The sequence below is a fragment of the Colobus angolensis genome, unplaced genomic scaffold, assembly GCF_000951035.1.
Source record: "Colobus angolensis palliatus isolate OR3802 unplaced genomic scaffold, Cang.pa_1.0 Scaffold104, whole genome shotgun sequence".
Classification (NCBI taxonomy): domain Eukaryota; kingdom Metazoa; phylum Chordata; class Mammalia; order Primates; family Cercopithecidae; genus Colobus; species Colobus angolensis.
Genome location: NW_012111364.1, coordinates 1,636,507 through 1,661,005, shown reverse-complemented (window position 1 = coordinate 1,661,005; position 24,499 = coordinate 1,636,507). Strand labels below are relative to the sequence as shown.

The window sequence follows — 24,499 nt, the reverse complement described above, 5'->3', positions numbered from 1 at the left end:
TAAAAAATTAAATAAATAAAAAGCAGCTATCCTTTATGAATAATACCATGAAACTGAGTCTGAGTAAGATTTCCAAAATATGGAAAAATGAGGTTTCTTTTTGCCTATCATTACTATGATGACAATTATGAATTGATCTATAATGAATATTAATTAAATGAATATTAAGTAATGACACTGATGAAACATTTATTGAGAACTGACAATGTGCTTTATCCCTGCTCTTTCAACAAAAAAGAATGTTGCATAGGCACAAACCTTCCGTAGATGACATAGGATTTCAAGAAAATAGATGACTTTAGTAACTTTGCTTAAAGGTTAACGAGGTAAATTTAAAAGAAGGGTGAAACAGCCATAATGATGTGAAATAAAAGCTGAAGCTCAATGCAGTATGATACATCCTTAGTTATATGTTCACACCTCCCAACCAGACTCTGCATTTCTGGAAGTTTTATAACTAGCCTAGAAACAATATTACAGAGAATTCAAATTTCAAATTTCAGAATCACAGAGGATTTGAGTATCTCCCACCCTCCTTGAATTAGCTGATGTGTAGCACTAGGATTGTCATTATCAACTCTTGCTGATTAGAATTAAGTCAGATGAAAAAATACACAGAAAGTTTCCATACTACTGGAGCTGTGAGAAAGACACATATACCATACTTCTACTTCCTAACAAACTTTCTGACATTGCTGAGAAATAATGACTTAGTTAAACACATGCTCTAAGGAAAGATTTAACATACTCTATGCTATTTAAGACTTAATCACCATATTTACAATGCATAATTTAGTAGAATTCTTAAAATTGTGGAAGAGCAAGCAACATCGGAAGAAGAGGAGAAGTTAATATGACATATGGTTTTCTGAGGGTGTTATAGGTAGAGATACGTAGATCGCTCCTTCAGCAACATCACAACTTAGCCAAGTTTTCAGAGTTACAGTGAAGAAAAAAGAGATGTAGAACTGGAACCATTTAAAGTTTCAGCAACACGGATGGAATTGGAGATCACTATGATAGGTGAATTAAACCAGGCTCAGAAAGATTAATATCACATGTCCTCATTCATATGTGGGAGCTAAAAAGTTAATTCCATGCAGGCAGAGAGTAGAATGATGGTTATCAGAGGATGGGAAGAGTTTGCATGTTTATGGAGTAGGAGGATAAGGAAAGGTTGGTTAATAGATACAAACATGTGGTTAGATAGAAGAAATAAATTTTAATGTTCAATGGTAGAGTAGGATGACAATAGTTTCACATATTGTATGTTTCAAAATAGCTGGAAGAGAGAACTTCCCAATATAAAGAAATAATAAAATACTCAAGGTGATGTATAACCTAAATACCCTGACCTGATCTTTACACATTTTATTCATGTTACAAAATATTACATGTACCCCATAAATATGTACAAATATTATGTATCGATAAATAATAAAATTTATAATTTTATATTTATAATTTTAATAAATATTTATAATTTTAAAAATTATGTTTACAAGAGTAAAACAGGATTAATTCATTTGGAAACTAAATAATATTTTAAAATATACATTTTCAAACATTTTTGTTGTCCTTTCTGTGAACTAACAAGCTTCATAATTTATTTTGATGATATTTTTGTTAACTCTATTCTTGCTTTTTTAAATTTTACTTTAAAGTTCTGGGATACATGTGCAGAATGTGCAGGTTTGTTACACAGGTATACATATGCCATGGTGGTTTGCTGCACCTATCAACCTATCATCTAGGTTTCAAGCCCCACATACATTAGGTATTTGTCCTAATGTTCTTCCTCTCCTAACCCCCAACCCCTTGACAGGCCCTGGGGTGTGATGTTCCCTTTCTTGTGTCCATGTGTTCTCATTGTATTAACTCTATTCTTAAAGGTTCATCAGATATTATAACAAGAGAATGTATTCCAGGAAGAACACACCATAACTGGTCTAAAGGGATATAGTGTTGCACATATTCATTGTTTCACATCCTGTCATTTCCTGCTAATGGATAGTAATAATATAGTTAAGTTCAAAAGTGAGATAAATAATCATCTAAAAATGATTTTAAAATTGTAAATAAGTTTCTCTTCTAAGACAAATTTTCTGTTTTAGGAAATATGTAATCATTATTTTCTTCTTTAGGAACGGCTTTATAGTACAGAAAGAATTAAACAACTGTAAAAGCTGAATCATTTGTAGGACAAAATAACACAGTGTGGGAAAAAATGATCCTTTGCACGTTTGAGTAGAGAACAGCCAGAAGAAACTATTCTTCAAAAAGATGTTCACTATCATGCTACTTATAATCACACAATGAGGAATTGAAAAGATGCTAGACAAAAACAGTTTCAACTAAAATATGACATCTTTACTTAATGAGATTATGCAAGCATTAATAGTGATGTCCCATAGTATATGGAAATACATAAACATTTAATGATATCAGGTTAAATGTTAAAATAGAATGCCACATGGTATATTCAGGTTAACTTTAAAAAGGTGAAAAAAATCTAAAAACCAGGAAGGTAATTTTAATAGTGTTTCTATTCATATATTAATTGTGATTCTTCTTATATAGCTATATCACAGGTTTTTAAGTGTTTAAATTCTTTTTCTTTATTATTTTAAAATTTTGTTTGAGTACATAGTTATGGTATAATAAAATGTTAAAATTCACTTTTCAAATTATAGCATAACACTTATAATAGCAATATTAGATGATACCCTAGCACTCACCACCAGCATAGTTGTTGGCAATTTTCATGAATTAACTCATTTGATTTTATTTACAAACGGAATGCAGAGGGACAAGATGTTAATAGCTTGCTTCCTATCACAAAACTAGTGAAAATCCCAGGATTAAAATACAAATGGTATACTGCCATAGTTCTAAGGTGACTGAACCAATTTACTCTCACTTGCAGTGGATGAACAATTTGGCTCCATCTTAACAAAGCTTAGGCCCTTTAATGTGCTTGTATCATTCTCTTAAGTGTCTAGTGTTATCTCCTGATATTTAATATCAGTTTTCTTGATAAGTAATAATGGTGAATACATATTCATATGTAAATAGGTGGTTTATAAATATACTTACTTCAAATACCTGTTTAGGTCCCTTCCCTTTTCAATTGAATTGTTTGCTTATTATTGATTTATATAAATTATTTTTATATTTCATACACAAGTCATTTGTCACCATTCTGAAACTATTGGATGGAAATGACTTGCCCACAGATTAGGAGTTCATGTTAGAACTCTGGACTCTCTAGTCTTCTACACTTTCTGGCTATCATTATTCTCTCTTCTTTCTTTCTCTTCTTTCTTTCTTTTCTTTCCTTCTCTTCTTTCTTTTCTCCTTCCTTCCTTCCTTCCTTCCTTCCTGCCTGCCTTCCTTCCTCCCTTCTTTTCTTCCTTCCTCCCTTCCTTTCTCTCTCTCTCTCTCATCAATCTTCCACACTTCTCCTCTTTTCTAAAACTTTTCACTGGACTCTCTGGAACCATTGTTCAATAAAACAAATTATCCTTTCCTCTCCAAATGATTGCCACTTTTGCTAATAACACTTCTGAAAAGAGGCAGCTCACTCTCCCAATCCTTTCAAGTGCTATAGTTTTAAGGGCAATATCTTGGCCTTCCATCAAAATTACCACTTGTCCAGCTCCAAAGTAGATTTTCTTTACATTTGAGGTTCATGAAATCTAATAGTTCTCCTCTCTACCCTTATTCTGTGTTTAAGGGCAATATCTTGGCCTTCCATCAAAATTACCACTTGTCCAGCTCCAAAGTAGATTCTCTTTACATTCAAGGTTCATGAAATCTAATAGTTCTCCTCTCTGCCTTTATTCATTACTGTCAAGTAAAAACTATTTTTAAGACTCTGCAACTATCCTGGGTGGTTTTAAGGATAACATCCAATAAGCCATTCTCAGAGTTCCCTTACTTTCTAACATCTAATGAACATCCCCTGCACATCAGTTGAGTCACTCAGATTCATCACTGCATATTGGATCTTACCATCATCTGAAAATAATCTATTCTGAAATCACATCAAATCCTAATATTCTACTCTCTGCTACAGTTTTCTCTCCTGGTTACCTAATTTTCTTCCTCTGTTGGTGTATCTTGACTATTCACATTGCAATCTCCCACTGATACTCTCATATCTCTTCTGCTCCCTGCTTTACATTTAGTTTACACCACATGGCTAGCAAAGTTGTCTTTCTACAACACAAAGTTAATCATTTAAGCTCATATTTATATTGGATAAAGCCAATCTCCTTGACAAGACAGACCAGGAAGCCATTATCTTGGACCTCCCTCTCCAGCCTCACCCTTACACATAACCTTTAAAAAATATTTTGGAGTTTCATGATCACACTGTGTATTCTCTTGTCACTGAGACTATTTATGTAAATGTCACATTACAGTTTGCTTCAAAATACTTATTTATACTCAAGACATTTACTGTTTACCCTTAGGATGCATTAAGATAAGATTCCCACCTCTAGAGTTCCTATAAGTGAATATTTATCACACCATAATATTTAATCTCTTTGGATGCTGCATCTACTTTACTCTGAATTGCAGGAGAGAAGAGAACTGCTCTTATGTGGATGTTTAGCTCCAGTGACTTTAGTAAAAATTAATGGGAAGAAAAAGGAAGAAAAGAAAGAAGGAAGGAAGGAAAGAGGAAATAGAAGAAGTATAAACAGTAGGAAGCTGGCACTGCAGATGTTGTATATAAAATAATGCAATGATCTTTAAGGTACCTTTAAGAAATAAAAATCACAATTCGTATAAAACAATGGTTTGTATATATCATACAACTTCAACTTTAAATAATCAGCATATTAAAACTATGTCATTCATGATTCCAATTTATTGACACTAAAATATTGTTATTGATATGGAAAAATGGCTAAGTAATTAACCCCTTTGTTAGAGAATTAAGAACCTTGCTCTTCAAGATCGATTGTGTTATTGGCAAGAACATGGATGGAGCTAGAGGCCATTTTCCTTAGGAAACTAATGTAGGAACAGAAAACCAAATACCACATGTTCTCACTTATAAGTGAGAGCTCGATGATGAGAACACATGGACAGATAGAGGGCAACAACGATGGAGGGCTTAGAGTTGGGGGAAAAGGATGAGGAAAAATAACTAATGCGTAGTAGGCTTAGTACCTGGGTGATGAAATAATCTGTACAACAAACCCCCATGACACAAGTTTACCTATATAATAAACCTGTACATGTGCCCCTGAACCTAAAAATTAAATTAAAATAAGAACATTGTTTTTAAATTATAACACAAAATGTGTACACACAGAAAACAAAACTAAATCATGGAGGTAAATACAACAGAAATGATTTTTGTGATAATTTGCTCGAGTTTACTCTTCAAAGTTTAAAATATGATTTTGTCATGAGATATCTCAAGTCTTCTTTTGTTGATAGTGGCAGAATTAATTGAACAAAAGCCCCTTCAAAACTGAAAAATAATTACATAAACATGCGCACTCTTATAGAGCCACTTTACCTTATAAAAAAGATATAAAACTTAGAATGAATATAAAACTAAAATATAATTCTAGAGAAATTGATCAGATTTGTAGCTTACTCTATAAGATTACTCTAAAATCAAAGGGATTCTATAGGCCTATTTCATTGATTTCTGTGACTTCACAAATTTATGTACTACCCAAAATAATTTTAAAAGTATGAACTTAAGCCATTATAGAGAAACAGAAGAGAAATTTATGAATAGAATAGTAATAAAGTCATACAATAAAACATACAAATAAATAACGTGTATTCCAACATCATAGTTCAATGTTGGTATAAATTTAACTGTAAGCTTCTTAAATACAAAAAAAGAAACATGATGGTAATGACACATGAAGTCTAAGAGATAACACCGTGATAAACAGAATTGAGAAGAACTTTTGTCAGGTAATGAAGGATTTTCCAACATATCTTTTTTTGTTAAAATAGGGAGTTTTATATGATTAATTTTTAAAAATCCCTTTCATTGGAGGCTGATGACATAATTGTTGAAGCCCAATTTTATTTAAGCAAAACTGCGAAGGGCTAAAACAACATAGACTACATCTGTCTTGAGTTAGGGGCAAATTAGAACATAGAAGAGTGAGTGACTTGCATATGGCCTCATTAGGCCATATTCCATATGAGATTATTAAAATTTATTTGCAATGTCACTTTGTTTTGGATTGGACAGCTAAGATTTCAGTGTGTTATCTGTAGCAAGAACCAAGAATGCAGTTTTTAAATATATTCTATTAAAGGCAGAACATCTGTTTTGACAATCAACTGGGAAGGGTTAATGGCCTTTTATAGAAATTAAGCCACTTATGAGTCTCGATGAGTTGGGATTCATCCTACATTTGTTTGGAAGTACAATAAGGGGAGGATTTAAGGAAATCTATCTTTGTAAACAGTTCCTGATCTGTCTTCAATATGGCAGCAAATGAACTATAGCTATAATTGCTACCAGAACATTTTTTTTTTTTTAAAGCATTCTAAGTACCTAAACACAGTCATGGAAAAATCTTGACTAAATCCCACATTAAATACATTTTAAGTAATACAGGTTTTGATAGTACTTTAAAAAAGATACTGGATGCCTATTGCAACCTCAGAAAACTAATTATATATGATGTAGGGAATCACTGTTTAATTTTTATTTGAATGAAAAAATCATCTGATAATGATTTTAACTTCAGACTACTTGATTTTAACCCATTTTTATGGCAATAGCCATTATCAAGGCCAATTATTTGTGGAAGCCATTTGTAGTGCATGCTTATAAAAAGCATTTCATCAGTGCAGAGGAGATGCTTACCTTGCTAACCTCTGGAAATGGTGAGCATATATCTACTGAATCATTAACCTACAGCCTAAAAAAACTATTGGGGAGGGATGGAATGGCTGAGAAGGGTGGTACAATTTTTTTTTTTTTTAATGATGCTGGAGAAGGTGTTCAAAAATATAAGAAGACATTGGCTATGGATCTTGACCTTGTGATATGTCATTAAGTTACAAGGCTATGTGAGCTTCAACCAGAAATTAAAGACCCACGCTATATTTATAGAAGTCATTCGATAACCAATTCCTAACTACAGAGTCAAAGACTAAGGAAAAAAATAAAACTAGGTATCTTAAGTTCTTTAATATTTTCTATAATGTGATAGAGATAATATCAATATTCACTTTGTATTAACTGAGTCTGAACCTCACCTGCTCCTCTTACAGAAGATTAGCACAAGAAACTGTGGCATACAATTTCTTAAAGAGGAAATTGGTATTAAAAAATAAAAAACAAAACAACATGTTATATGTCAGGACTAATGATTTGCTTTAAATGAAGGGCTACAGGTAATGAAGTGCGAAATTATTCCTGGAAAGTTACTGAAGGTTCACAGACTGAAAAGGCTCAGAGCCTATCAGCTGGAGCAGATTAAGCAATTTTGTGGGCAGAACAGTTTCATTACTTTGTTTGAAGTATAATCATTTAAATAGTTAATGTGTACAATTGTCAATATTTTTATTCCATGACAAGAAATTAACCTTTTAATTCTTACTTAGCGAGGTGGGCAAAATTTTAAAGCGAAGTGATTTAGATTGATTTATTAACACATACGAGACCCCAAAGGCTTGAGAGAACAGGTGTACTTAAAGAATTACAAGTAGTTCAATTATCCTTGATTTCCAGTGGATAAGGTACTATAGGAGAGAATGAGTAGGTTGATCCAGTTAAAGAGCCTTGTTTACCATTTTACAGCATTTGGGATTCAAATAGGGAATCACCAAAAATATTTTATGAGTGAGAGACTTATGATATTTGCATTCTTTGAAAGTTGACCCAGGAAGCAGGTTGGGGTGTACAGAAAGGAGTTAGTTCACAAGGATGCTACTGGGACAATCCTATAAGAAAATTTGTAAGGCTGGTATACGAGACAGTCATAGTTGGGCTGAAGTAAAGAGGCAGGATTAAGAACATTAAAACAGAATTGTGTTCTTAATCCTGCCTCAGCCATAAAAAAGGATGAGTTTGCGTCCTTTGTAGGGACATGGATGCAGCTGGAAACCATCATTCTTAGCAAACTATCACAAGAACAGAAAACCAAACACCGCATGTTCTCACTCATAGGTGGGAACTGAACAATGAGATCACTTGGACTCGGGAAGGGGAACATCACACATGGGGGCCTATCATGGGGAGGGGGGAGGGGGGAGGAATTGCATTGGGAGTTATACCTGATATAAATGACGAATTGATGGGTGCTGACGAGTTGATGGGTGCAGCACACCAACATGGCACAAGTATACATATGTAACAAACCTGCACGTTATGCACATGTACCCTAGAACTTAAAGTATAATAAAAAATAAAAAAATAAAAAAATAAAAATATAAAAACAAAAAAACAAAAAAAACCAGAATTGAGTAATCTGATATTCCAGATGAGAAACCAAAAATGCTGCTTAGGTTTCTAGTTTGGGAAAGGTGGGGTGTGAAGGGTACAGTAGCTGAGATATTGCAGATAAAATCTCTCTATTGGGATTTGGAGAAGGGTGGCGATGAAAATCTCAGAGCACAGCTCTGGAGTGATAACCACTCGGGCTCCACTTCTAAATTGCCAAGTACTACTCATGGGACACTGGGAAATTTACTTAACCTCTTTGTTTCTCAGTTTCCTCATATGTAAAATGGAAACAATTATAATGTTTATCTTATGTTGTCACTGTGAAAACAAAATGAATTCATATATTGTGTTACTTATAAATATACCCCTTCATAATCTCAATTCCTACCTCACTCACTCTCAACCTGACAACATTAACCTTGATTCCAACAACCTTTTACTTCACTGTAATTTACAATGTACTATTCCTAAAATCTATTACTGTACCTCATATTTAATGTCCTTACTTCCCTTATTTCCAGCTTAAATTCCATGGTTAAGCCTTACAATTACTCCTTTGTGTATATTCTCAACTCTCTGGCTGCCCTCTCTGTATATCATATTCTCCAAAAGACACAGTCACATGAAGACTGGGCTATGCCTATTCCATTCATAAAGCTGGAATGTAACTAGATAAACATGAATGAATATGAGTAGAGAAATATACTCATCTAAGCTGACTGAAATTGTATACTAAATGGATGATTACTAACCAGAGGTAGCTGCTCTTTTCTCCTTGAAAATCACACTGTTTCTTTGATCCATTTTGTTCCCACAGGCTTCTCATACATCTTGCACCATCCTCACTGTAGCTAATGACCCAGCTTTCTATTTCTTTGAGAAAACAGAAGTGTTATATCTTTTTGCCATTGTTGCCCCCTCAACACAGCACAGATTGTTCCTTTTAAAATATAAGTCAGATAATTTCTGGTTCTGGTCAGAGTCCTCTAATGGCTTCCTATTTTATTCAGAGTAAAGGCTAAAGATTTTACAATGGCCTAAATTGTCCCACTCAATATAAAAATCTTATGATAACTTTGAACTCCTATTTTTCCTCCTATACACTCAAGGCTAGCCACTAAACCCCCCAATGCCTTTGAGATCTGTCAATTGTCTACTGCCTCAGAATCTGTCAGTGAAGTTACGTACCCAGATAGCTACAGGGGTGACTCCCTCAAATCACTCAACTCTACTCAACTATTTCGTCAGTGAATATCTTGACTGCCTCTTTTATCACTGCGAACCAACATTTCTTCTTTCTCTGCTTTAATTTTTCCCTTAACAATTTAAACAAAACCAGTACTTATTTATTGTATGTATTTAAGGCATATGATTACTGTACAATTAATGTTTTGATATTGTTAAATAAAAATTATCAAAGGCCATTATTTTGGACTGAGCTCCTACAGGAGGTCCCAACAGACCAGACCAAACCAAAATGTAAACCAAACTTTAGTACAAACAACTTGTACTAAAGTGTCACATAATCAAGCTGAAATTTTAAGGCAGCAAACTGATCCCCAAACACATCAGTTGTTTCTGAAAATGTGAAATCCAAGTCTACCTGACTTGGTATAATAAGGATGCAACCTCTGCTTTAACTCTTTACCCAAAGAATAACCTGAAATAACATGATGTTAAACAATCAGCTTTTGTTTTGTATTGTTGTGTTTCTTGTTCCCAGCTTACAAAACCTATTCTAGGTCTAGTTGCAGCTCTCATTCTACTCTGTAGAAAGGAGGCTGTCCTAATTCATGAATAAATGCCAATTTGATTTATAAATAAATTTGTTGTTATTTTGTTTTCCATAGTGTAAATATTCATAGTGAAATGATTATTATAGTCAAGCAAATTAACATATCCATCTCCTCATATAGTTACCTTTGTGTGTGTGTATATATATATATACACACACACACACATATATATATACATATATAGATATAGATATATATACTTTTTTTGAGACAGAATCTCACTCTGTGACTCAGGCTGGAGTGCAGTGGTGCAATCTTGGCTCACTGCAACCTCCACCTCCTGGGTTCAAGAGATTCGCCTGCCTCACCCTCCTCAGTAGCTGGGATTACAGGCACCTGCCACCACGCACGGCTAATTTTTTGTATTTTTAGTAGAGATGGGGTTTCGCCATGTTGGCCAGGCTGGACTTGAACTCCTGACCTCAAGTGATCCACCCACCTTGACCTCCCAAAATGCGGGGATTACAGGCGTGAGCCACCGTGCCCAGCCATGTTATACAATATTAGCTATAGTCATCATACTGTACGTTGGATTTCTACACTTATTCATCTTACATAACTGCAATTTTGTACTGTTTGACCAACATCCCCCCAGTCCTCCCCTCTTCATATCTTCAGGAATCAACATTCTACTCTATTTATATATTTTAGTACAACCAGGTACTAAATAATTTATTTATTTTTATTGTTTATTGTCTACATTACCTCTGCTGGAATTTAACCTCCATAAAGGCAAAGATTTCCCTTTGCTTTTAATGTTTTCTTTCCTACCTATAATACTGTTTGGCACATACTAGGCATGCAATGAATATTTACTGAAAAATTAAATAATATTTTAGCATAGACCCTGGGATAGTATACATGTTCAATGAAAAAAGGTATAATTATTTCAGTAATAATACTATATTGGGCGTGTTGCACTTAAAATAATATTGGTCCTGCAGGTGGCAGTTCTAGGTTTGGAATTTAGAAGGATGAGCTGAATATAAATTAACATGGGAATGCAATCAACTGAATAAACAAGATCTCATCGAGAAGAATACTAAGAGAGGAACGCCATGACATAGGTGGGTAGAATCCAGGGATGCACCAACATGGGCATGTCGACATTGTGAACCCAGGAAAGATACTGGAAGCAAGTATCCAGAGAAACAGAGAAAGGACCAGGAGTGAGATATAATGGAAGTCAATGAAAGGTAGACATTTTGGAAGGATGAATGCTCAACAGTCATCACACACTTCAGAGTAGATAGCACAACAAAAATGGTAAACAGCAAACGATGAGATACAAATCAGTATTAAAACTGTGGGGATATTTAATCATTGGAGATAAATCTTCAGAATAAAAAATGTCTAAAAGTAGCAATGAAAGGTTTTGCAAGATTGTTCAAAGACAAGAAAATTCACATACGCATGCTCTTTACATTTGATTCTCTCAAACAAAGAAGTGATAGCATAACAGAATACACCTTATGTTTGAATTTATATAACTAGGGGTTGACATAAGCACGTCAAGGAGGCAGTCCCCAGACTCAATGAAATGAGTGGGGTGTTTTGCACAGGCAGATGGATAGTAGGAAGGAACTGCAGATCTCATCTTAGAGTTAACATCTGAGATCAAAAATGCATCTAAACCAATAAAATTGCTGTATTTTAAAATAAGAATATAAATAATACAAAAATTCGAGAAGTCTTCAAGACAATACTTAAATGAATAAAAATAACACTAAATTAACCTAAAATGTAAAATATTTTTATATGGCTCTCATTATATTTAATTAATCTTATTTACCATAGGATGGCTAATAAACCTTACATGAAGAAAGGAAATTTAGAATTAGTTATTGCTATACTCAGCAATATTGAGGTATTTTCCTTCCTCTATTTTTGTAGTTTGAGAAAATGAAGAGTTTTTAATAATTTTTTTAAATAAAGGCATTTAAAATACAACCAGTATTTTACAGATAATTACAAAATGAATCACAAGTGGTACAAAATGAGTAATATGATTAATTTCTAGGTTGACCTTTAGAAAAGTATTTTTCTAACATTTCTTAGTTGTTACAATTTTATTATATCAAATGGAAGTTCAAGCCATTTAATTTCCATATTGTTTTTCAAAATGAGAAGTGCATCATGGATATAAAATAGTTTGTTTTTTAAAATAACTGTTTAACTTTCGAGGCAATTTGGATTTTGAATATGAATATTGTTTGAGTATCTGCTTCTCTTCCTACCAAGGTTCATTCTTTTCAGAGTTACTTTACTCATGCATTTTCACTTCTATATTTATTGAATTAAGTAATTATTTTGGAGGTAGTTAAATTTATTGTTCAATACAAATTTTTTAAAAAACAGCAATAGCAGTGCATAACTTTCTTCATAGTTGTATCATCACTTTAGGTAGCCTCTAACCTAGATGAGAGCCCTCAACGTTGCAGACATACAATGTGCATCCCCAGCAAAATTGCCCATAAGAATAATTTCATTATTCTGGGAAGCTAGATCTATAAAATATATAAAATGTTGAAGTGTTCTGCCTTTACAATTCCTGGTAAGTACAGCATGACTAAGTGATAAAACCTAAGTAAGCTTCAGTTCAAGCATACCGTTCTAAAAAGTGTATTGTGACATGAAAGAAAAAGGAAATATAGTGGGCAAAGGTGTGCTGTTCCAGAGGAATGATGTGTTTTAGATCTATATACTTCTACCTTGATTGATGAAAAATTATCTCTAGAAGCTTTTAATGGTATACGATACTGATTAGTCACAGCAACCCTGAGTTATAGCAGAATGATAAGGAAAAACTCACCAGTACCACTGGACAGATTGTTGTGGGTGGTAAAATATGGTCCTTCAAAGGTCCACAGTCACATTCAGGTTTTAGATGAGAAGCACATTTATTATGCAGCTAGAAAAAGAGTAAGGGGGATAGTGTCAAATTCTACATGACAACGCCTAACATGGGGGAAACTATATTTCAATCGAGATACAGCAAACACATTAAAAGTACAATAAAGAAATTATAAGAACAAATAAACAGTCATACAATAATTCATAATACATTTGTCCTTATATATGTACCCTAAATAAACCATTCAGCAGCTTCTGTGACCTATTCTATACATTTTGTAATTTTCAGAAATGTTTATATTAAAAATGTACTTTAGGTTTTGCACCAAAGAAACCTGATTTCTTTGACAAACACAAATTATTGTCCATTACAGTTCTTCCTTTGCTTATCTGTTAGCATAATCTTGAAACCACTGTGCCTGTGTAGGCTTTTTTTTTTTTTTTTTGACCCTCCTGTTTTCTCAAAGTCATTCCAAAGTGCACAGCTCAGTATGGGGCATAATTGATCCCATCATTAGTTTTAACTTTGTAATTCAATATGTAAATGTAACCAGAGATTCATCTCAGTAGGAGCAGGATATAAATAAAAGAAGATGATTATGATTATAAAAATTTATCTGTATATTGTATTTGTCAGCTCAACATTAAGTTAGTATATAATCATACAGTGTCCTATTTATTTTTTAATATGTATGATCCAAAACTAATATTTTTAGTAACCTGGTCATAAGTTTACATGAAGGTGTTATAACATGGTGTTTTAAATAGTAATGTTTTAAAACTGAAGTGTTAGTCTTTTAAAGAATTACACAGATTTGGTAAAATAATACTTGCTTGAAGGCATCTAGAGATTTCTCCCTTCTGTACTATGCATCAATTTCATATTAACTATTCATACTTCAGAAAAAAAATACATTTCAATAAGACAACATGTCATGTTCAAAACAAGAAAGAGGAGCCACATTATTTTTTCATTTTGAATCAAAAGTTACCCCATTTAAGCCTTGGCTGCATTAATTTCCACAACATATATACCTTTGTGAGCAGTTAATTATCAACTAAGCATAGGAGTCTAATGAGTGTTGATTCATTTTTAGTAACAGAATAGTATCAAAGAGGTATTTCTGCCATCCTAGAATCTAAAACTGTTGTCATGCTAGCTCCCTGCATTGGAGTGAAGGTGACTTGTACTATAATTAATGCACATTAGGTTACATTACATGAAATAAAAGTATCTTAACACGTTCATCCATAATTAGCAGCTCTGCTTCTCAGGGGCATATAAACTTCTCTATAAAAAAGTGATTTAATCATATTAGGCACTACTGGTCTTTGTCAAGAGTCAAGAAGTATTGAAGATAGAGAAGGAGTTAAATGCACAATAGAACTAAATAAATTGATACTTAGAGCAAATTAAAATGCATAGTTTCCTCAAAATAAAATTAGTGACTGATTTAAAATGTATTATTAATATATTGGACTTAGTAATTAACTTCCTTAGAGTATGCCATGGCCATGGATGTTTGGATTTAGAGTTAACAGATTATCAAGTGTTGGGATGGATCAATTCCCCCCAAAGGATATGCTGAAGTCCTAACTTCTGGGACCTTTGAATGTGAGCTTAATTGGAAATAGGGCCTTTCTCGATGTATTTAAATTAATATGTTGGTTTAGCTGGACCCTAATCCAATGACTGGTGTCCTTATAAGAAGAGGAGAATCTGGAAAGAGAGACAATGACACAGAGAGGAGAAGGCCATCTGATAACACAGGTCAAGATCTGAGTGATGCACTATAAGACAAAGAATTCCAAGGATTGCTGGAAACCACCAGAAGCTAGGAAGAAGCAGAAAAGGATTATTCCAGAAAGCCTACAGAGGGAGGATAACCTGCTGACATTTGGAATTCTAGCCTCCAGAGCTATGAGTGAATACATTCTTATTGTTTTAGGCACCTATTTCATGGCATTTTGTTAAAGCAGCCCTAGGAAACTAATAAACCCAGTACTATGAAAACTGCACTAAAACCGAAGAAAGACTATGGATCTTAAGATTCTGCTGCACCATGGATGTCACAGAGAAAGAGTTTTTACTCTTTAATCTTGGGCAACTTTCTTAAAACTGAGAAAACAGACTCTAAGAACTCTCTACAAAAAACAGATCCAAGTTAAAAATCTATTTGTGTTTACAGCAAGAAAGTGTTGAAATATTACTCTTGATTACAGTGTAAAGCTAAACATGTGACTCTGAAGGCCACAGGGGCAGGACATACTGAGTCTCATGCCAACAGTGACTACAGATGCACAGTCAGAGGCTTCAGCCTCCTCTAAGCCTCCATCCATGTGTTTCCAACAATGTGCGACTGATATGGTAAGGGACGACTAAACTCTCTGTATAGTTATTTGAGGGTTACTAATGTAAGAAAGGATGGCAAAAATAAAATTAATTTAATGATAATTTGGGAGCATTTAGACTAGTTTCCTAGATGAAAGGAAAGAATCGAAGACTCAGAATAATTCAATAGATGAGCTTACCAGAGTGTGTGAAGGGACAACTCTATATATCGGGGTTTGGGAGTTTCAGAGCATAGGTACTGACAATCGATCCCATGAAATTCTGGCCTTTGCAGAGTCAAATAAAGCTAGTATAGGATTTCCCAGTTTGATTGCCACTGTGGTCCAGATCCCTGAGTTTTGTCTAGGCAGTCGTAATATCATCTGTTAAACAGAGTCACACAATGCAAGAAAATTCTCCTAACCAAGAAGACTATACTTGCTAATATGCAGTAATACCTTATGCTTGTATTAAGACTAGAATCTGGCAGCTAATAAATACATTTGCATAACCATCAACATTATGACATTGCTTGCAGCCAAGAGTGTTAAAACTGAGGGCATCATGTTGGGAGTACGGATCATTTTACAAGTTGTGAGTCAAATTTGTATGACAGGTTTAGTTTATGCATCATATTTCTTGGAGGTATACTTGAGGAAAAAATATACAATGTGAAAGCCAGTGTGAAAAATACATATCGTTTTCAGGACTACCTATAAAGTGTAAAAGCAAACATCATTTTTGCTGTGAACTTAAAATTGCTCTAAATCATAAAGTCTATTTTAAAAAGCAAAAATCAACAAAATTATACAATAGGATTCAAAAGCTACAATTTTTTTTTTCTTTAAGATACTGATAATATTTTGTTTACTTATCAGGTACTGCTTATAGAATATTCATTTGGGGAAAATTCATCGAGCTCTGCCGTTTAGATATAAATGCTTTTCTGTATGTACATTTTCTTTAAATAAAAAGCTTTTTATAGTTTGAAAGAATGAATAAAACCTACTATTTGATAGCATAACAGGGTGACTACAGTCAGTAATAATTTAATTGCACATTTTAAAACAACTTAAAGAGGATAATTGGATTGTTTGTAACTCAAAGGATAAATGCTTGAAAGGATGGATACCCCACTCTCCATGATGTGCTTATTTCACATTGCATTCCTGTATCAAAACATCTCATGTGCCTCATAAATGTATATACCTACTAAGTAACCACAAAAATTAAAAATAAAAAAATAAATAAGTAAATATCATCAACAATAAAAAGTTGCTTAAACTTGTTACCATATTTCATGGACAAGAATATAAGTAAAGGACACAGCGGAGTCCTTCTCAGTGTAAATAAGATGCTGAAGACTGACTATTGTTTTAAAGATAACCTGTATCCCGAATCAGCAAAATCCTAAACACAGAGATTCTCATCAAGAATAGAAATAAACTAAAGCATTGAAGATGCTGTCTCTTGAGTAAAATAACTAATAGCACACCAGAGAAAAGGGATTGTTTACTAATTAAAATTTAAAAACTTTTTGTTCAGTTATCTTTGTAATTTTTTAAAGCTAAGGCATAGAAATCCTTAGCTCATTTTTAAATATACAGCCAGAAATTCCCATTCATGTTAAGAGATTCAGTGCCATATGTAGCAAAGTCATATAATAGAAACCAGCTTTTCCTGGAAGTGAATTAAACACTTGGAAATAATTTCAGAGTTTATGACAACTTCCAGTAGCACCTAATTTAGAGCCAGATCTATGTTTATTAGAAAAAGCTGTCTCAAGATAAAAAGAAAAAGAAAGTGTGTGGATGTCTGTGTGCATGTGTGCCGGCATATAGTTATGGGTGGAGTTGAGGAAAGAGTGGCTTTGCTGGTCAGAGAAGAAAATGAAATCTAAGAAGTCAAAAGGAGGAAAATTAGAAAATAAGTGTTCATAGGAATTTAGAGGAAAATAAGAAGAGAAATAAACTACTCTTCTAAAGAAAAATTTGAAGGCCTGATTTGGAGGCACATATTTATTGGTTTACCTGTTACACTGGCCCCTAATATTTCGCAGTTTTGGGGTACTTCCTAAGACTGGCATTTACTGAAGCAGAAATGTTTCCATGGCATTGGAAACTTTTAAATATTACTGCTAGGAATTTAGTATCTTAATAAATAATACTATCTCTAGATCATAGCAAAAGTTAGTAAATCATTTTTATGAAATAGGTGTTCTTTTTTCAAGCCTAAACAAAATGTCTCGACTTCCCAACCTTGTGAGTCCTGCCTGACCAGTGACAGCTTACCTTGACCAGCAATGATTCACAACATGTTCTACAAAGAAGGTCAAGAAAACACACTTTCAGAGGAAATGAACAGGCATAAGCAGTGGGATATTAAGGATGTTAGTAATCAAGACAGAAAAGATAACTGAGGCGAATATTTTGCCTGTCACAGAGAATTGAAATATGAAACACAGAGACTGGTTGCCTAAATATCAGAAGGCAGTTTTCCATTGACTTTTCCTAAACTTTTCGTATTTTTTATCTTGAAGTGGCTAGATTTACAAATGAAAAGAAAATTTCATTCTAAGAGCCTAATTTTATGTCTACAAGATGGCCAAAAAGTACATCAAGAAGCCACAAGTGTGAACTGAAATATGGGTGGGAAAATGGATTCTTAAGTGTTTGTTTAAGCTTACTTGCATATCTGATGGAGATTTGAGTATTACAAGGTGATATTATAAAACAAAACTTAAATAGGACATATGTTTGAAATTTAATATTCTACTGTAAGAAGAGCATATCAAAGATTAAAGTGATCTTACTGAAGACTTCTCTATACTCAGTACTTTGTCAAGAACTTCAGGTGATTATGAAAAAATGTGTGATATGGACAAGCAACAGGAGTGGACTATAGTTAACATTGCAAACAATGTTAGCCTGCAGTGTGAAACTAACGGAGAGCATTTGAGTTTTTCCTTTGGATGTGGAATATAAGCACAGAAACTATTCCGAATCAAGATATATTAGTGTCAAAAAAAATTTCAAGGAAGACAAGTAACCTAACTTGGTTCTTAAGGTATGATTAGAATTTAAGATACGTGCATTCAAGGGAAGGCGATGAACAAAATAGTAGGCATGAGGGAAACATGACCTCCTCAAGGGACTGTCAACAGAAATACACAGCTATGGCAGAGGGTGTCTGTAGAAGAGGACTATTATATACAGTTATGTTTAGGTTTGGTTCTGATTTCTACTAAAAAACAAGTTGAGGCAAGGGATGTTGAGGGCTGCATTTATTATCACAGAACTATTATAGATTGCTAAAGAAGGCATATAACAAACCAGTATTTTCAGAAGATCTTTCTGGAGGTGGTATGCAGCCTGCATTATAGGAAAAGTACCTTCTGTTAGGGAGATGATCCAAGAGATTTTGACTCTAATCTAGTCAAGAGGTGCTAAGAGCTTGCACTAGGGCTGCGAATGTGGAGACAAAACCTCAAATCTGAGAGAGATATTTTAAGTAGGAAATGACAAGACTCACTGACAGGTTGTGTACATGAGATAAAGGTAAAAGATAAAAGTAAAAAAAAAAAAAAAAAAAAATTGACTTCTAACTTTTTTTCCAATGACTGGAAGCATGACAATACCAGGTCTGATAGAATGAGAGTTGTAGTAATAGTCTTCGGGAATGAAAATCAGTCAGTTTGGCTTAGGATTTAGTGAGATTCAGGACCACAGGATTCTGGATGTTTTTTTGAGTGCATGCAGGTGCTGTTCTGAATCAGACTGGGCAACTATCCATCCTTCTACAGGTGAGACAGAAATGACGTAAGCTCTTCATGGAGTGCCGTCTGGAAACCAGGGGTTGGTTATATGCACCCAAATAGTATTTCATAATATTCACAGATATAATTGTTACTTATTGAGCACTAATATATATGAGGCCTTGTCCTAAACATATCTACAGAGATTTTTTTAGCCCCTTTAATCCTCATAACAATCTAATAACTTAGGTACCATTAACTCCACTTGACACATTAGGAAATTTGTCCAAACTGGTTACATAAACGGCCCAAGATGGCACAACCAGTAAGTGAGGAGACAATCTTAAGAATCTCGTTAGTCTGACTTACAACAGTCAAGTCATTTCCAAAAGTAATATATAAAAGGAAGTAATGGCTTTTGGACAAACCCCGAAAGAAAGCCAAGCTTCATTCTTTCTGTTTCTCTCTATAATATATTCTTCATGGAACCCATTCAGATAGGCCTTTCTGAAGCCGGCACTGGCAGTGCCATATCCCATTACTTCCATAACTTCTGCTAGCTCTTTGTTATGTTCATAGTACTTTCTGGAAAGTGTAAGAGCAAAAGAAAGCACATTCAGTTGTTTAAAGGCAAGCAGTAGTAGTAGATACCCATCAGTCAAGAGCAGATCAATTTTATGCTGAAATTTTCATGCAATGGCTCAATAGAAAACTACAAATACTACTAAATATATAAATGTGTTGAGGTAAATATATCCTGTTTAACCAAGGCACAAAATCAATAATTAAGTAAATGTGTCCCTAAAATTGCTTAAAACTAAAAATCCAGAACCGGACAGAGGCTGAAGTGACTTTTGAGAAACCGATATAGTCTCCTGGATATATGATAACTTTTTAAAATTTACACACCCATAAGACCCCTGGAACTCATGGTTTATAGAAAATGACGCTGAGGATGGCTAAAAGTCTCAGGACTTTAGAGAGCTTAGTAAGAGGGGAGCTTTTTTCTTTTTCTTTCTGACTCTGCCTTAACTCCATCAGAGATCCCTAGTTAGCCTTGTTTCCTAAGTAGAAATGTCAGATTGATTAATTGATTTATTTATTAATAATTTTGAACTTGGGGATTTAAGACATTTGCTGTTTATGTTGTGCTTTGCCATAATGACAAACAAAATCACATTCAGCTATTCAATGATATTTAGTGTAAGAATAAAATGTTAAGGGTATATTGTCTTATCTGATTTGGGACATACGATATTTAGATTTTTAAAAGTACAGTTTACTGAAAAGCGATATCCTTTTTCCTGTAAAAGAAAGTGCCTCTTTTCTTGTAAGGCTAGCGTCAGGATCAAGACCAAAGAAAAATGCGTAACTTATGAATGGTAGGGCTAGGTTTGGATTCTGGAGTACCAGAAAAGAAGAACCATTAAAACAAAAAGGAAAACAATGAGAAAAACAAAATGGAATACAAAACAAGAAAAGGAAGAATTTTAAGATGCTTTGTGTACCAATAAGAGACCACTAGCAATGGTAACTTTGAGGACAGTGGTTTCCATGGCTGGAAAGGGTAGAAGACAGATTTCATGGAGATTAAATAGAGAAAGAATGAGAGGATTCAAGTACAGAAAATTCTAACAGCTTTGAAAGCTTTTCCGTTAGAAAAGGCAGCAATGCATGTTTTTAGAGTGTTCAAACTGAGTACACACTTAAAAATACTGATTTTTTAAGAAATAAAAAAGACAATATGAATAATAAACCTAAGACAATATGTTTGTAACTTATGAAGAATAGGAAAACAATTGGAGATATAAAGAAGAAATTATTTCTAATATTCTCTAATCTCAGCTTATGTTAAAGTTAAGATATAACCAGTGAAATATTCACTATATGAAAAAAAATAAGAGGAAGCTCCCACGAGGTTTGAAACAAAACCTACATATTTTTGTAAATGCTTAGCAAAAAAAAGACAACTGATTTTAAAAAATGTACATGAATGTTTTAAAAATGAAGTAGTTATGGTCTTCTTAAAACTGAGAATTCAATGTTTGAGTACTTCGTGTGTAAAATTTGAATCATCGTTAGACATTTTATTATATGAACCAACCACTTTTAAAAAGCTATCTTTCATAATTGGGAAAATTTCAAATGTAAACATAATTTAACTAATAGCTGAAAATGATTATAGAAAATTTGTTCGTTTAAAAGAAAGTACTTAATTGTATTTTTGAAAAGAAAGTCAGTTGTTTTTCTCATCATCCTGTGTGAGTGTGTGCATGTGTGTGAGTGTGTGTGCATGTGTGTGTGTGAGAGAGACAGAGAGAAAGAGAGAGCATTTAAGAGAATTGTTTAATCCCTGGGTTGAGGGTGGGGCACTTGGGGACCCAGTGGAGACAGTTATTTGCTTAACTGATTCAGAGCCTCCTACTTTTTTATTCTTACAGAAGTAAAACTTTAGTCCTGTAATATGAATACTCACTCTATGCTGGAAAACTCCAGCCCCATAAATATTTTGTACTACATTATCAAAAATAGCTATTATTGAAAATGTGTGATTCTAATTAACTTCCAGAAATTACACGTATAACTGTAGAAGTACCATCTAACAACTGCATTCATTCCAAAAATTTTTTCAAGCTAGATTTGACAGTCATTCAAGCCAGGTGAAATTCCAAAATGTCCCAGAAAAGACCAATTTATCTCTTCTTACTTAATTGTGAACACCATGAAGACTAGCATTTACATCAGTCTCTCTTATACCCCAACTTATGATTTAACTGAAACAGGAAGGCAACAATATGTTGGGAAGAAGGGTAAGATGAATTTTTAGAAGCATCAAGACCTAAATAAAACACGGCCTACTTGCACTTTCATCTAGTCACGTGGTCAAGGACAATTTGCTTAACTTTTTTGGTCTTAGAGTCTTCACTATATACTTAAATCACTGAAACTCATTGTTCATTTTTCTAACCCTTGCAAGCCCATAGATTTTATGACTAAAATAAATTTACAATAAGCAAACCAGAAAACCCTTATTACACAGGGTTGTGGAGTAAAGGGAGAGACAAGTTCTACCCAATCAGTATCCTATTCTCATTGCTTACTCCTAGCCATGGCGTCTGATTACCTTCCTGGGAACCTCTAGTAGTCCATGGAACAGAGTTGAAAAACCATACCATGGTATCATCTCTTAGATTGTCACCAGCTCTAAAATTCTGGACTTTATGGGGACAAATCTGAACCTGAGACTATCTCTTTGCAAACAAGCTGAAATAAGAAGTTCCATGGTTATATGCTTACACTGCGTCTCAGGAAGCCCTTCTAGGGCAGGACTTTCAGAGAACATGAGATACACAGTCTTCAAAGTGGGTGAATGCTGGGATTTGTTTTCCAATTGTTACTCACTGTGATCTGACACCAAACACAATGCAGTCCTGTCAGGCCCTGGTAACATTTAACAGTTTTGTGGCACTTATCACACTTGGTTGGGCAGTTACCTTCAACCCAGTAATGGTGCATGACCTAGAACAGAATGACATCATTGTGGTAAGAGGACACACCACAGAATGGCCACTTTCAGAAAGCAAGCATGCACACAAACTTACATCAGCATTCTTTTTGGACTTCACATAGGTCTTGATGCAAGAGGGCGGTGCTCGAGCCACACAGCGCTCATGGACTGTGTACTTGCAGACTGAAAGGAAACAGGTACACAAATTCAGAGCTAATCCTGGTCCTGGTTGTAATTTTATAGAGAAAGAATGACATTAACAGAACCTCATTTCATATCCACTACTCCCTAATCAATCCAATCAGCCACATCAAGGAGAAGTCCAAGTCGACTGTTTTTGCCATGGAATATAAAAGGCCAATTAGTACAGGAAATATTATGCATGTGAAAAACCAAGGCTCCTCTATCACGGCATAGCAGGAAATGCTTAATTAAATCAGTCCTCACTCAAATTTTTCACAATAATTCCCAGATGACAAAAATATTAAAGACAAATTGATGACTGCCAAATGGCTTGGTGTCATTTGCTAGAAGGAAGAGATCTATATTTTACAAAGTATAGGCATGACAGCAGCTGGCAGGCATGGGAATAAAAGCCCATGAGTTTATGCTATTTTGTCTCTTATCTAAATCTTAAATGGCTGATTAGTCTATTTCCAGAGAATAGATTTCATCATACATGTCAGGCCTTCGGCCATCATGGCATCATTTGTCCAAAAGCAACAGCCTTTGCTGGGCAGCATATTGTATACGTATGCAAAAATTTATGTTACTATGCAAATGTATACATACACATAAGCAAATATATGTATCTATGTATACATATAACATGTGTCAGAAAATCAACACATATATTTTGGTATCTTCAAATTCTTTATGGTTTGAGTCTGAATATGATTTAGGGTCAACTACATGTATTCTTTTAATAAAATGTTGGTTCCAAATTAAGAGTTCTAAATGCATAAATAAATAAAACGGTACTTAAAAATAACTATATAACCTCCTCAATAAAAACAAAAACAAAAAACTAACCACTGCCTCAAATTAAAATGAAAAACACTAAATCCACATAATATTTATATAGTAAAACTCTTCCAAAATATTCATATCTGTGATTTTCTTTGGCAACATTGAGGGAGAAAAGATGCTTTCTCTTGTCCTCTATATTTAAAATAATATTGAGTACTGCATTCACTACATTAATCAGTAAAAGCTTATGAGCAAAATTCTCATTCTTCATATATCACTCATCTTATTTGAGACCTGTCATTTTGTTTTATGTGTTCTTATTAACAGACTCTACCACAAAAATTCATTTTCTTAAAAATAATAGAACTTTAAAAACAAAGTACTTCCTTTGTGTATGGAGAATGTTCTAGTGTAACTAACATGTAACTAACCTTTCAAAGGTAGCTGTCATAGACTATGTTATACGTGGCAAATTTCAGGTAACTATCAAAATTCGTAAACAGTTCAGAAATCATATGCATATGTGGCACTAAAACATGGTATTAAATTTCAAATAATACAGCTGAGAGAAAGGAAATTCTCGAACATATTACCAAAGAAACTGCTAGCTAATGACAAACAAACAAACAAACAAAAAACCTATAAGCCATGAATGGTATGGAAGCCAGGTAAGACATTAGATTTAATTAAATGCACAACAATTGAATGTGTCTAATGCACTTGACAGTTTCAGTAATTCTGTATAAGCTGAAAAGGTTGGGGAAGAGATAAATTGATGGATTAATGGAGATCTTAAATGAAAGGATTATAATATCTACTCTTCTCTATCAGGAATATCGTG

At 33.9% G+C, this 24,499-nt stretch overlaps 1 protein-coding gene across 2 annotated transcripts in view; it reads right to left on the bottom strand.

Annotated features, from left to right (window-relative positions):
• DGKB (diacylglycerol kinase, beta 90kDa) overlaps positions 1-24,499 on the bottom strand; it is a 766,018-nt gene that overhangs the window by 516,762 nt on the left and 224,757 nt on the right. For both annotated transcript variants that reach the window (XM_011942803.1, XM_011942812.1), the window contains 3 exons: positions 22,784-22,872; positions 22,584-22,700; positions 13,055-13,153 (listed from right to left, as the gene is read on the bottom strand). In XM_011942803.1, coding sequence (XP_011798193.1) covers positions 13,055-13,153; positions 22,584-22,700; positions 22,784-22,872 — 305 coding nt within the window. The remainder of the gene's footprint in view (positions 1-13,054; positions 13,154-22,583; positions 22,701-22,783; positions 22,873-24,499) is intronic.